Source organism: Falco naumanni, chromosome 7 (genome assembly GCF_017639655.2).
Source record: "Falco naumanni isolate bFalNau1 chromosome 7, bFalNau1.pat, whole genome shotgun sequence".
Classification (NCBI taxonomy): Eukaryota; Metazoa; Chordata; class Aves; order Falconiformes; family Falconidae; genus Falco; species Falco naumanni.
In genome coordinates, this window is record NC_054060.1 from 20603274 (window position 1) to 20615544 (window position 12271).

General features: G+C 46.4%; 1 protein-coding gene across 1 annotated transcript in view; it reads right to left on the reverse strand.

Moving 5' to 3' along the window:
* Positions 1-5517, reverse strand: part of MTMR10 (myotubularin related protein 10) — a 41304-nt gene extending 35787 nt beyond the window's left edge. Inside the window, exons 1-2 of the mRNA XM_040601089.1 lie at positions 5197-5517; positions 3848-3908 (exon numbers count right to left, since the gene is read on the reverse strand). Of these exons, the coding sequence (XP_040457023.1) occupies positions 3848-3908; positions 5197-5250 (115 nt within the window). The 5' untranslated portion in view covers positions 5251-5517. The remainder of the gene's footprint in view (positions 1-3847; positions 3909-5196) is intronic.
* Between the last annotated feature and the right edge of the window lie 6754 nt (positions 5518-12271).

The window sequence follows — 12271 nt, forward strand, 5'->3', positions numbered from 1 at the left end:
TGCTGCTTGTCCTGTTTCTTCTCCTTCCTACACGCCTGCTGGCAGCCACTGGCAGCGAGAGGTAACAGCTGACCCACTCCCGCTGTACTTACAGGCTGTTCACAAACCTGGTGTGCCTGCACGCCAGCCATGGCACTGAAGCAGACTTCCACAGCCTGCCCGTGGAACAGGGTGCAGGCACAAGAGACTATGAGTAACTGCTTTGCAGCTCACCACCAAAGTTCCTTTAACTTGCCTTAATGTGATCAAAGCTTAAAGATAAAAAAATACTATTCCAATTCAGTTTACTTCTATAATTCTACTGTTTGTACTTTTCAAAACAAAACCAACTAAACTACTTCCTGCTGTTTTGTAAAAATTTGCAGGTGACAGCTACTAACTTAACCTACTAGCAAATTAGCACTGAGAAACACTTGAAATTAGCAAAAATTCAGAAGGAACAAGCCTTTTCTCACACTTGACCAGATGTTCTAGTACACAATCTCACGAAGAACATCCTGTGTGAGCAACAGTGAAGACCTTTTTGCCTGACCTGCCCAAAGCATGGTGCAGCACTGCTCAGGGGCACTGGACTGGTTCATTACCCACCCGTGTACTGCACCTCTCTGCTCACTGCTTTGCCATTCAAATCCTGAAAACATGCACTGCATTACATTCCAGTTATGCTGCGCGATTTTTTTCAAGTGCTTAGGTCGATGTCTTAAAAATGCTACAGACACTGCTGTGGAAAACAGGCTACAATGGCTTACCAGAACAAAACACACCTTCCAGTTTAACAGCTTTAACTTCATTCTACCCTGAAGTACACAAGCTACTTTCCTACGAGCCTGGCAAGGCACTTGGACAGACTGACTGGGAGCCTACCTGCTATTTCTCTATTTTTCCTCTCCGGCGTGCTTATAAAACAAGCTATGCAAACAAAGGAGAAAAAGTGAAACTGTTACACAGTCCAACTCTTCAACTAGCTCTGCAAAATCTCTTCATCAGGGAGCTACACTAGGAGAACAAAACAGCAGAAAGAAAAAGAAAACATTTTTATTAACTCCATCTTAAACCTGTATCATGTGTTCTGGAATTAAATTATACCCAATTCTATAAAATTATTTACTTTTCCCTCCTGCAGTATCAGTGTTGCCATTTAAACCCAAGGTTTTTAATTGCTTTAAATTCTGTTTGTTGCTTTCCCTGATGCACCACTCTCCTCAGGGCATACAGTTCCTGAAGAGATGCATCTCTATTCCTCCAGTACCAGAGGAAACTTTAAAAACAAACTCTACAGGTTAAAAGTTGATTGCAATGTAAAATCCCGCCCCTGCCTGCCCCCCCCCCCCCCCCCCCCCCCCCCTTTTTTTCTTTCTCTTTTTTTTAAAAAAAAAAAACTCCTCACTTTTTAACCTGAGTCATATTATTTCCGTGTCTGGAACTCCCTCTCCTAACCCCCACTGCGCAGAACTACAAGTTAGACAGGAGGCTATTTAGCTGCTTTGGAATTCCAGTTTTCAGTAAGCTACTCCCTCAAAGTGACTGTTTTAGGAATCAAAAGCTTAATACATGTAGTTGCAGTTTTTGAAGATTACTAAATCCAGTAACTGCTTGTGCCAATAGAAGTTAATTGCAAAAGAACTTCTTAAAAACTCTACCAATTAAAGAAGCATAATAAACATTCAGCCACTCAGGTTTAACCCTGTTCCTGAGAGCAAAAGCAATTTCACACAGCTGTGTAAGGATAGGATATTAGGTACTGTACTTGCAAGGGAGTACAAGTCAGCCTTAATATAATTAAATTAATTGGAATGTGTCCAGAAACTCGGGTTATGACAAATCCAAAAGCCAGTCTACCCAACAGTACAACGTGTACTTGTTTATACACTTTTCTGCTGCACCATTTGGTGACAGAAACAAACAAACAAAAAAAAGTGTTTAGGCTGGTGCTTAACTTTAAACAGGAAGAGTTTCATTTAAGTCATTTAAAGTAAGTCACTTCTAAACTCACCACCACCACCCCTCACGCAGACTGATGCTCACAAAAATAAAAATATTTTGTCAGATGCTGTATAGAGAAGTGAATTTTATTATTAAATAATTCAAAATAACACCTTAGAATGACACGGAGGTAGAAGTTTTAGTTCTGTGGTGAGTTATACTCTTTCACTTTCTATATAACCTGGGGTGACTTACTACAGATGTCCTAAAAGCCACCAAATGCTGATTTCAAAGATAGTGCAGACAGGGGAAATGATGCAAACATGGGATAAATATAAGCCAGTTGAGAAAAACAAACCCAGTCAGCACTATTTTAAGTGTACTTTGGAGTTTCACGCCTAATGAACGAACCACACTGCAAAAAGTTCCTGCACAGACATTGTTTTCTATAACTGCTCAGGCTCATGTCCCACAGCAAAGGCAAGACATGTTACATTTTGAGAAAAGCAATCTCGTACTGCCTTGCATTTGCTGTGGAATGCCTCAGAGAAGAACACGCAGTCACTTCCTTGTGAGTCAAAGACCTTGGATGAATATCAACTGCAACATAACCAGTAAGATGCCAAGTGGTAAGCAGAAGTTTTGCAAGCATAAAAATATAACTGTATTTCAAATACCAAGCAATCTTAGCAATGTATTTTAATATATTTATGCCTCAAGCAAAATCTGTATTATTTTGTTGCCTGCAGAGTGTCAGTCAGTTGTTATTTACTCTTTCAGTTGAACCTCTTCCACAATATTCAGCATCCTAAGCTTACGATACCTCACTGGACCCCGTACCACTTCAGCAACAAGTCCCATATGAAGCAGTGTAATTTTTTTTTTTTTAAGAGTAACTTGTTAATTCTATTGATCACTTCGAAAGTTAACATGTTTTATCAACTTAGACAACACAATAGCAATAGCTTCGTACAATAGTGTGTCTGTGTAAATCCATATTTGTTAACATATAATCTGAATGGTAAGAAAAAAATGCAGTCTACCATTGTTTTAAACTCAAAATTCCCCTTGGAAACAGCAAGCCAAATCTACTACTGTGGTGTACCATTTGCAATGAAAGTAATCTTGATAATAGTAGACTGTTCCTTTGGTATCTGAAAAAGGCTTTTAGAAATCCTCATTGATCAAAATGTCATTCACCTAAGATTAATTCTTATTTAAAAAACATAAGTCATGAATATTTTAATATATTTTACATTTTTATAAATATGTAACTATGAACAGTAATAAAAACATTGCTTTTCTCATCCACAAACTAAAAAGGTTATTCTGTGTAGCTTTAAACTTCAAATTCCAAAATGATGTAACAGCTGAATACTGAGTAAGAGTAAATGAATAAAGATAGCATTAGAAGTTTTCCGATACAGAAGTCAATCAAACCTACTTACTGGAAATGCTATAAATATCTTCCTTTAAAATAAAGCAAGATTACAACACATGCTGTGGTAATGGGTTCTGCACACAGGTAAAGGTCTGACTATCTGACAAAAATATAATTGTTAGTAGTATTCCAAAAGGTGTCCCAAATGTTATAAAACTTACAATTGTTTCACTTCAAATACTCGCAATAAACGCAAGACATTATTCCACACACACTGAAGCATTACACAGGCAAAATTGCCTATGTATTTATTTAGAGTTTCAGACAGGTCTGAACAATGTTCTACAGACACAAATACCATCAGATTTTCCTGCTTAGAAGGTACGCTCCCTGAAGGAACGTGCTAAGATTAAAATACACCAAAATCAATAATCACAGTAGAACAGGGGAACCTATTTACACCGTACCAATTCTATTATGAGAAACAAAAGGCTTAAATATATCCTAGTTGATGCCTCTGTCAAATTCCCGATTTATGCCTACCTGGCAAAAGTACCGGTTCCAGTTTTTTAATCCTTGGTTCTGACGCTATATGGTCTTCAGCCTGACGGGGGGAAAAAAAAAAAAAAAAGAAAACTTACTTCAGAATCAGAACTTTACAGTCAGATATGTCTGATCTACCTGGGCTAAGGAGAAAGTTCAGCTTTTTTAGTTAAAACAAGATCTTAAAGAGCTAGGATCCATTCACAGCAACAGTTTTCTGTAAAGATATTACCATTTTTGTTTACGTTTAGCTTTGTACCAGAAGAATAATATAATATTTAAAGTACTAGCATTTAATCAATTGTGTAACCTAGGCTATAACAATTGACAGGCCAAACAAAAACCAGTTTGGTTTGACATTCCAAAAAGGCTCAAATCCTACAAGCTTTACAGATAGGGACACTCAAGTTTGCACAAAACTCTCTTCCAACTTTTAACATGCGTGACTTTCTGACACAGGAAAAATTACCAAAAAAAATCCACCAAGGCCTACAACACATACATGCCTACCTGCATTTTAATTCCCAACCTTAAAAATAAAACTATTTCTACAAAACGACCGGAACCTTCAGTGAAAGAGCCTGAACGGCTGCGGTTCCTACGCTGACAGCGGTACCACCGCTCCACAGCCGGGAATGCCCAGAGCTTCCCTGCACTGACACTGCACTTTTACCAAGAAACCGTGAAAAAGTAAAAATGAGTCAACACATCAGACGTGTTGCTGGAAGAGGTCCCGCCTTGTCTAAAATAAATAATAAATAAAAATCACATTGCGTTAACTACACGGCCAGACCGCCCAGAAAACCCCGGTGCTTCTACGAGATACGCTCGATGCTATATGCGCTATATACATTATTCTACCGTACGTACACACTTGATTTTCTGACCTGTGCCGCCAGCCAAGTTTTAACTGCGGAAGGTACGCAGGGCGAGCGGGGTGCGCGGAGGCACCAGCTGCTTTCTGCCCCCGGCAGGGCCCTGCGCACGGGGGCTGAGCCCGGCCACCTGCACCGCTGCCCGGCGCCCTGCACCGCCCCCGGCCGCCCCCACGGACAGGGCCGCCGTGCCCCGCTGTCACCCGCGCCAGCCCCACGCTCGCCCTACGTGTGACGGGAAGGGCCCTCGGCCCCGCCGCCCCCCCCTGCGATGGGGGCTCGGGGGGCTCCGGCGGCCGCCCCGCTGCCGCTCCCCCTGCGATGGGGGCTCCGGCCGCCCCGGCCCGCGCAGGTGCCCGTGCCCCCCACCCCCCCCCGGCCGGCCGGCGCAGCGGGAGGGCGGCAGCTGGGGCCGGGCCGCGGCCGGGCCGGGCGGCGCGCAGGGCGCTAACGGCGGCGAAGCGCTGTCGTTACCTGCGGCAGAAGGTAGGACTTGAAGGTGGGTTTGGGCTGCCTGAGGGAGAACATCGCGGCGGCCGGCGGCGGGCCGGGCCGGGCCCGGGAGGCCCCGTCCCGCGGGGGCAGGGTGCCGACGCCCGCCGGTTCAGGCCCGGCGCCCCGCAGCCGCTCGGGGCTGCGCTCCCAGTCACACGGCGGCGGCCCCGGCGGGCGGCGGCGGGGGCGGCCCCAGCGCACCCTCCTTCCCCAAGGGAGGAGTCAGCCGCCTGGGCAGGCCCGGCCCGCGGCCGCCGCCAGCCCTCATGGAGCCCCCGGCGGCTCCCTCCGCCTCCCCGCGGGGGCGGCCGCCTGCCGGCACAGCGGCTCTCTACCGCCGGCGGCGGGCGGGCGGCCCGGGCGGGCGGCGAGCTGAGGCGGGCCGTGCCGGGGCGGCCATGTTGGGCCGAGCGAGGGGCGGGGAGCGGCCCCGGTACGGCGGCGCGGAGGGCCCAAGCGGCGGGGCCCGGCCCGGCTCGGCCGTGAGCGCCTCGCCGCTTCCTGCGGACGCTGCGCGCAAGGGCAGCCCCGGCGGCGCCGCTGCGCCTGGCCGGCCGGTGGGCCCCAGCTCCCCGCCGGCGGGCTTCGGCCCCCGCGCCCCGACGCCGCCCGTCCTCCTGGCCCGCGTGAGGAAACGGCGGCCGCAGCCGCGGGGCCGGCGGGGGTCGCCCCGGCCAGGCCTCGGAGCCACCGGGTGGTCGACGCCTCCGCGGGCCCGCAGGGGCTTTGCTGTGACCCGGGGCGCCGGCCCTACACACGGCCCCTGCGTGACCCTCTGCCGCGCCCGGGTGTGCTTGCTGTCACCCTCCGTACCGGCTGTGGCGTTACAGCCGTGGGACATACGTGATCCATGGGCGGACGGATGGGACATGGCGCAGGCCCCGCTCCCCAAGTTCCCCAGGCACGCAGGGATCGCTCACCTGAGCTTCCCAGAATATGGAAGTAACGCAGTTGCCCACCTAAACTGCCACAATCTAACACCGCGATCCCTTTGGGTCAGTCGGAACAGTAACTACTCCCACGGCTGCAGTGGCCCGTGGTGCCCTCGGAGGCCCCCGGCGCTGGTTGTCGGTGAGCACTGGCTGCGATGAACTTGGCCTCTGCGGTGGAAACGCCACCTACAAAAGCAACAGTTTGGATCGGGATGTGGTTTTGTCGAGAGCCCCGGAGTGGGAGCACAAGGGTCCATCAGCTGTGCGCCCTGAGCCACAGGGACGGCCTGCATTCCCCTGCTGGCGGCCCGAGCACAAAGGAATGGGTAAAACCAGCCAGGCAGTCCACAGTTTGAGCCAGGTGTGATGTGCCAGGTAGGGTGAGCAGCGCTGATGGTTCCCGTGCCTGCTGGTGCTGCCCCCGCAGCTGGTGGAACCATCGCTGCGGTCCCAGCCATGAGCCAAGCGTAGTTCACTGCAAGGCTCGTGGTTAAGGGGCGAGAGCTGAAGGCCAGGACCTGCCAAACTAACTGCTGGTATTTGGGTGCTGCAGCCTCACCTTGTTAAAAAGCACAGCTTTGGTCAACGTACTGTCATTTTCGGCTCACATGCGAGATAACATCAGTACAGGCCTGCTACAGCACAGTAGTGGTGTAATATCACCCTGACATAAAGATAGTAAAGAACTGGAAGACTCCAGAAAAACAAACACATTTTTAGACAAAAAATGACAAATGCAGCACCCAGCATCAGCCGCAGGATGAAAGTCTTCCCTTGCTATCATTAATAGGAAGCACATTGCATTGCATTATAGCCCCTGGGATTTTTGGGTGAAGCCAAAGGGTGAATGTTTAATGAAAGAACAGACTTTAGGGCACAATCTGGATTCCCCGACTTAAATGAGATGCCCCACCGACACCAGCCAGGAAGGTTTGTTTGAACAGCAAGGAGGGAAACAACCCACTGGCACCCGCCTAGGTTGCAGATAGGTGTACATGCATTTAAAGCTATGCAACAGCCCAGGGCAGAACACCAGCAAGCACCTCCATAACAATATACTACTCTTGGACTTGCAGGTCCAGAAGATAAAAACCACCCCACTGTAGCTGTTTTAAAACAAGCGCACCTCCTTGCACAAGGGTCCCACCTCATCTGGTGTTGGCAGGCAGTTCCTTTCTCTTCACTCTGTATTTTCACATACAAGATTTTTATTTTATGCTGCAAACATCATTGTTGAAGTGGCATTATTCAGCCTGGCATGGTCGCAGGCTCAGCCCCTGTCCATTTTAGAGAGCGCACTGTGCTGTAGAAGCTGCTGGTGCTGTAATGCTGAGCACCCGACAGTGCTGTGAGAGCAAGCCACAGCTCCTCTCCTGCTGGTGACTTACCCCTTTCACAAGCTAAATCTCTTGGATCTTTGAGAAGTGAGAAATACTGTGGGACTTGCCCTCATCTTTATTCTTCTTCTTTACAGTTTTATCTTCATATACAGAACATTGCTGAAAGGAAATTAAAATCAGAGAAGGGTGAAGAGAAAGCAAGGGGGCGAGGAAGGCAGAAACTGCCCAAATCAGCTAGTCTTGGAATTGCATATAACAAATCTGGCAGTAATATTAAAAAGGACAATTATTTATAGCACATCAGAATTACAAAAGTGTGTTTTGCATCAGCACAGAGCCTTCTGAAGAGTGCCTGCAAATGCAATCTTACTCTTGAGGGAATGAACATAGGACAGCACAAATTTCCAGTACTGCACTGACACATTTAAATGTCAGTACTGTTCAAAAAAGGAACAAACAAAATCAAAACTAAGCTCTCAGTAAACATAAGATCACAAGATTTGTAAGGATTGTTGTTGGAACTGGTCACAAGTTGCCACTGGAAGAGTTTTATGCCAGTGGGAGGAGAAAGCTGATTTGACAAAAGTGAGTATTTTAGAAGAGCAAGTAATTTCTGTCACAACTTGCAGTGGGATACAAGCAGGCAGCGCAGACAGGCAGAGCAGGACAGGCAAGTAGAGCAGCGTAGGCAGGAAGGGCAGGGGGGACAAGGCAAGAGGGCAGGTAGGTCAGTAAGGCTAGGCAGGCAGGATAGGCGGGCAGGGGGTTGGTGCAGGGCAGGCGGGACAGGCAGGGAAGTCCTCTGCATCCCCTGACTCCTTTTGGCAATGCACTCAACTGCCTGCCTAGCTCCAGCTGCTCCGGCTTGCCTTGATCTGTTTTTTTCAAACAGTCCTGCTAAACCCGAGGTTTCTAAGAACGCCTTTGCTCTATGAGAACAGCCTTGAAAGAGCGGTGGGAAGCTAGCTATGCAACAAAGCCAGGTGAACCGAAAAGACTGCAGATGTCTCTTTTTATTCTCATTGATTTAAAAAATGTTTTTACTCAGTGCGGTTATTTTCAACATTCAGTTATTCAGCAATGTCTCTCGTGTGCTAGACTGACCAGGACCCTTACACTCGTGCACTGTCACGGACCCCCAGAACCAGCTTGGCCTGCTCTCCTTGGTGGTATCACACCCCACGTGCTGTGTGGCAGTTTCCTGGGGCCTATTTTTACATGCAGTGCAAATTATAACAGTGAAGATAATTATCTGCTTAGCTATGGCTATGGTGCATAACCTGCTCTGTTTACTTTACGTCAGATTAGGTATCTTCCTAAAAGTTCTGGTACAACCTCACAAGACAGCTCTGTGGTTGGAGAAGCACTTTGGTTTGTGCAATGCATGAGGGCTGGGGTTAAATCAGAACAGATTTTCTTAATGGGCCCTTTTGATCTCTCAGCAGATTAGAGAATGGCTTTCATTAGAGACGTTCAAGAACAGGTTAGACCACCATCTGCCACTGATGCTATCGACATTGCTGAACTTGCCTGAGTGTAGATGATCTGTTCCAGGCCTATGTTTCTATGGCAACTTACGTGTTTCCATAGCTATCTGAAGAATGGTTCAATTCTTGGTTTGAACTCCAGGACACAAAGCCATACGTGTTGTCTGATTTCACAGCTGAGCTATGTGCCCAAAGCTACAGCAAGTGTGTGGCAACTCTGCAAAGTCAGGGATTCACAGATGAAAGTCTTCTATTTTTCACTCGCAAGTGTTCTGGTTTATCACCTTGCCTGCACACCTCCCTGCTTGTGCACTCAGTAGTTTGCACACCCAAGTTGCCTCAGCCTGCACGCAGAAATGTGGGACTTCTGAGGACTTGTGAGGAAGCCAGCCCTACAGGTCTCTATTACCTCTTATGGAAGAAAAATATTATGCCTTACATTTGTTAAGCAGTTGGGAAAAAAAAAAAATATCTTTCCTGAGTGTCCTTGATGAAGATCCAGCAGAATACTATTTAAAATGTGATTACTTACATAAAAGAGCATCTTCGATGGTCTTGGCCAAAGATATACAAAAGATACAAAAACTGTGCAAAGGTTCTTGAGGTATCTCAGGGAAAAAGCCTCCTTTTCAAGGCACATCTGTGAAGTGGAGGTAGTATTTTCAGTGTGGAGATTAAAGATGTTGAACTTTGCTATGTTACATAAGGGTACTTTTCCTGTTAATCATTATGTAGTTATTACTTGCCTAGAGTAACCTGGAGCTATCAATTGGTACACCGTTCCACCTTGGCTTGGGCTGTTTTACATGGGTATTGTGACAGTGATCATCAGATTACCAGTACTCCTACACTAGAATCTTTTTCCATGGCCGTTTTTGAAGGCTGTCAGTCTGCTCAGATTGCTGAGCAGAGCAATTAGTGCAAGAAAAAGGAGATGCATCTAGAATCATGCAGGATGAAGTGCTGGAGTTTCGTAAGAGCTTTTAACGTAAAAGAAGACCAGGCAGATGAAATCACGCAACTCTCTTTTTCATTAAATTTAAGGCCAAGCAAAAGGTGGATACAGGCACTTAAATATTTTGGCCAAACAATTGCAAAGAGTAATTTAAAGCCTATTATCAAGACATACCTTACATCCATTGTAAAGAAACAGGGCATCAACCATAAAGCACCACTTTGCCATATAAAATTTTGTTTCTGCAGACAAGGCTAAAAGTTGAAAAAAGCAAAAGAAGGTTGAGGGTTTAAGGAAATCTGTAGTTCTTGTCTCTTCTCCCAAGTCTTGTGGTTTGTCACCCTGCAATCCAAACCACTGTCACGTATCATCTTTGGACTACCCCGGCCCCCCGGACCCTGGCACCATTGAATGCCAGGGTATTAACTGGCCATATCAAACAGGTCCTTAAATCTGTTTTGCCCTTCTGTCTGATGCTGGATCCCATAGGGGGATCAAAATCTACAATTAGGCTGAAATAATCAGGTTGGGTGACTACTGCAGGCAGTAGAGCATTTATCTGCAGTGGCTGCAGCGGGAGGAAAACACCTCTAGGGCCATGTAGCCTGGTAGCCCAGTAAATAAGAGTATTGTCACTGCCAGTTACAGCCACAGGCTTTATGCTGACTTTGTAAAGCCTCAGGACTGCGGCTTCTCAGGACTGCTTTGTCTGAACTTGCCTTAACCTGCCTTGAGCTGTCCCTTTGTTTGTTTAGCTGTAAATGCAATTTTTCTAATGACTAGGATATTCAGGTATAATTGTAGGATTTGAAGGCCAGTGAAGAAAAAACAAGATGTAAAGTTGGTAGCAAATAAAAATGTCCCTAAGCAAGCAAAATATGAGGAAAAAACCCCAACATCAACATCATGCTCATTCTAGAGAAAGACCTAGCAAACTGAGAGCTGGCAGTATTTCCTCACTACCTCCGTTGCAGCCACTGACTGTTAGACCCAGAGTATCAGCGCAAGTGTAAGCGTAACATCAAAAAAAAAAAGGGCATAGATAGATAGCAGGAAATGTGCATATATTAATTTTACCTGTTTTTTTGTTTTTCCTGTAGTAGTCTTTCCTCTCTTCTTATCTCTCCTCCCTTGTAATTAGATCTAGACTACCAATAATTAATGTATTAGACTTAAAATTTGTTACACTAACAATAAATCCCTGACTTTACATACAAGGTGGGTGTGTCTCCCTTTTGCTCATAACAAGCTTTTGTGTGTAATACTAGTTCAGCTAGAAGTGACCAGTCGGACAGGACAGTGGCGCAGAAGTGATACGCTGGCAATGGCACTGCGAGGTGGGACCCCAGCAATGTGTCCAAGTGCTGCTGTCACTCTGAAGACTCACCTCCTCCACAGCAAATGCTCGGCAGCAAACTGGCTTCATGACAGTGGGTTAACTACCCACAACACCCATACCAGGGCACAATCCTGTGGATCTTGCAGATCTAATGAAATAATCCTGTTGACATCCTTGGTCAGGCACCCTCTTCCCATTCCTGTCTTCTGACAAGGCCTTACAGATACTTCTTTTCTTTTAATTTTTATTTAGAAAGGAAGATACACATTTTACCAAAGATGATGGTCAAGCCCAGAACCTAGGAAAGCATCCAAAAAAGCAGTATGGAGAAACCATAGTTGGAAGGTTTCAATGGCTACTTTAGTTCATTTCTAAATAACATGGAAAAAAGAACTTGGTTCTCAGGTATCCAAATCCAGCATCTACAATGGCAAGAGTGACTCTGCCGTAGCAGAGGCTTGCAAGAGCAAAGCTAAGCTGGTCCCAGAGTGATGTAACATAAAATGGGGTAATCTGTGGAACCAGATGGTGTAGTTAAGAACCTGCTGATGTGAATATTACAGTCACTGTGTTTAAAACATTTGCCTTGAGGGAGAGGGAAATGCCTGTATGGCAAGATACTGTAAGGTCAACAGACTTAGATTACCTCAGTGTAGTGTCTCTGTGTAGACACAGCCTTAGAATACACACTCTTTAGGCTTGACCTGGTTCAGTACAGGTCAAGCACATAATAAATAATGGTAAGTGGAATTCACAGTGACACTGCTGTGAAGTCACCACATACTTAGCACTAGGAGGGATGCATCTTCCTGAAAAGCAGTATTAAACAAATGCAAATTCTGTGCTTGCATCCTTTCAACCAGTATTCAAGAAAGCCTGTAGGCAGATATGCAAATGTGTCAATTGTTAGTCTGTTTAGTGTGCTCCAAACCTACTGTCGGTCTTCTATGCACATACAGAGCCATATTTATATCTTATTACAATAACTCTACCAAACCCAG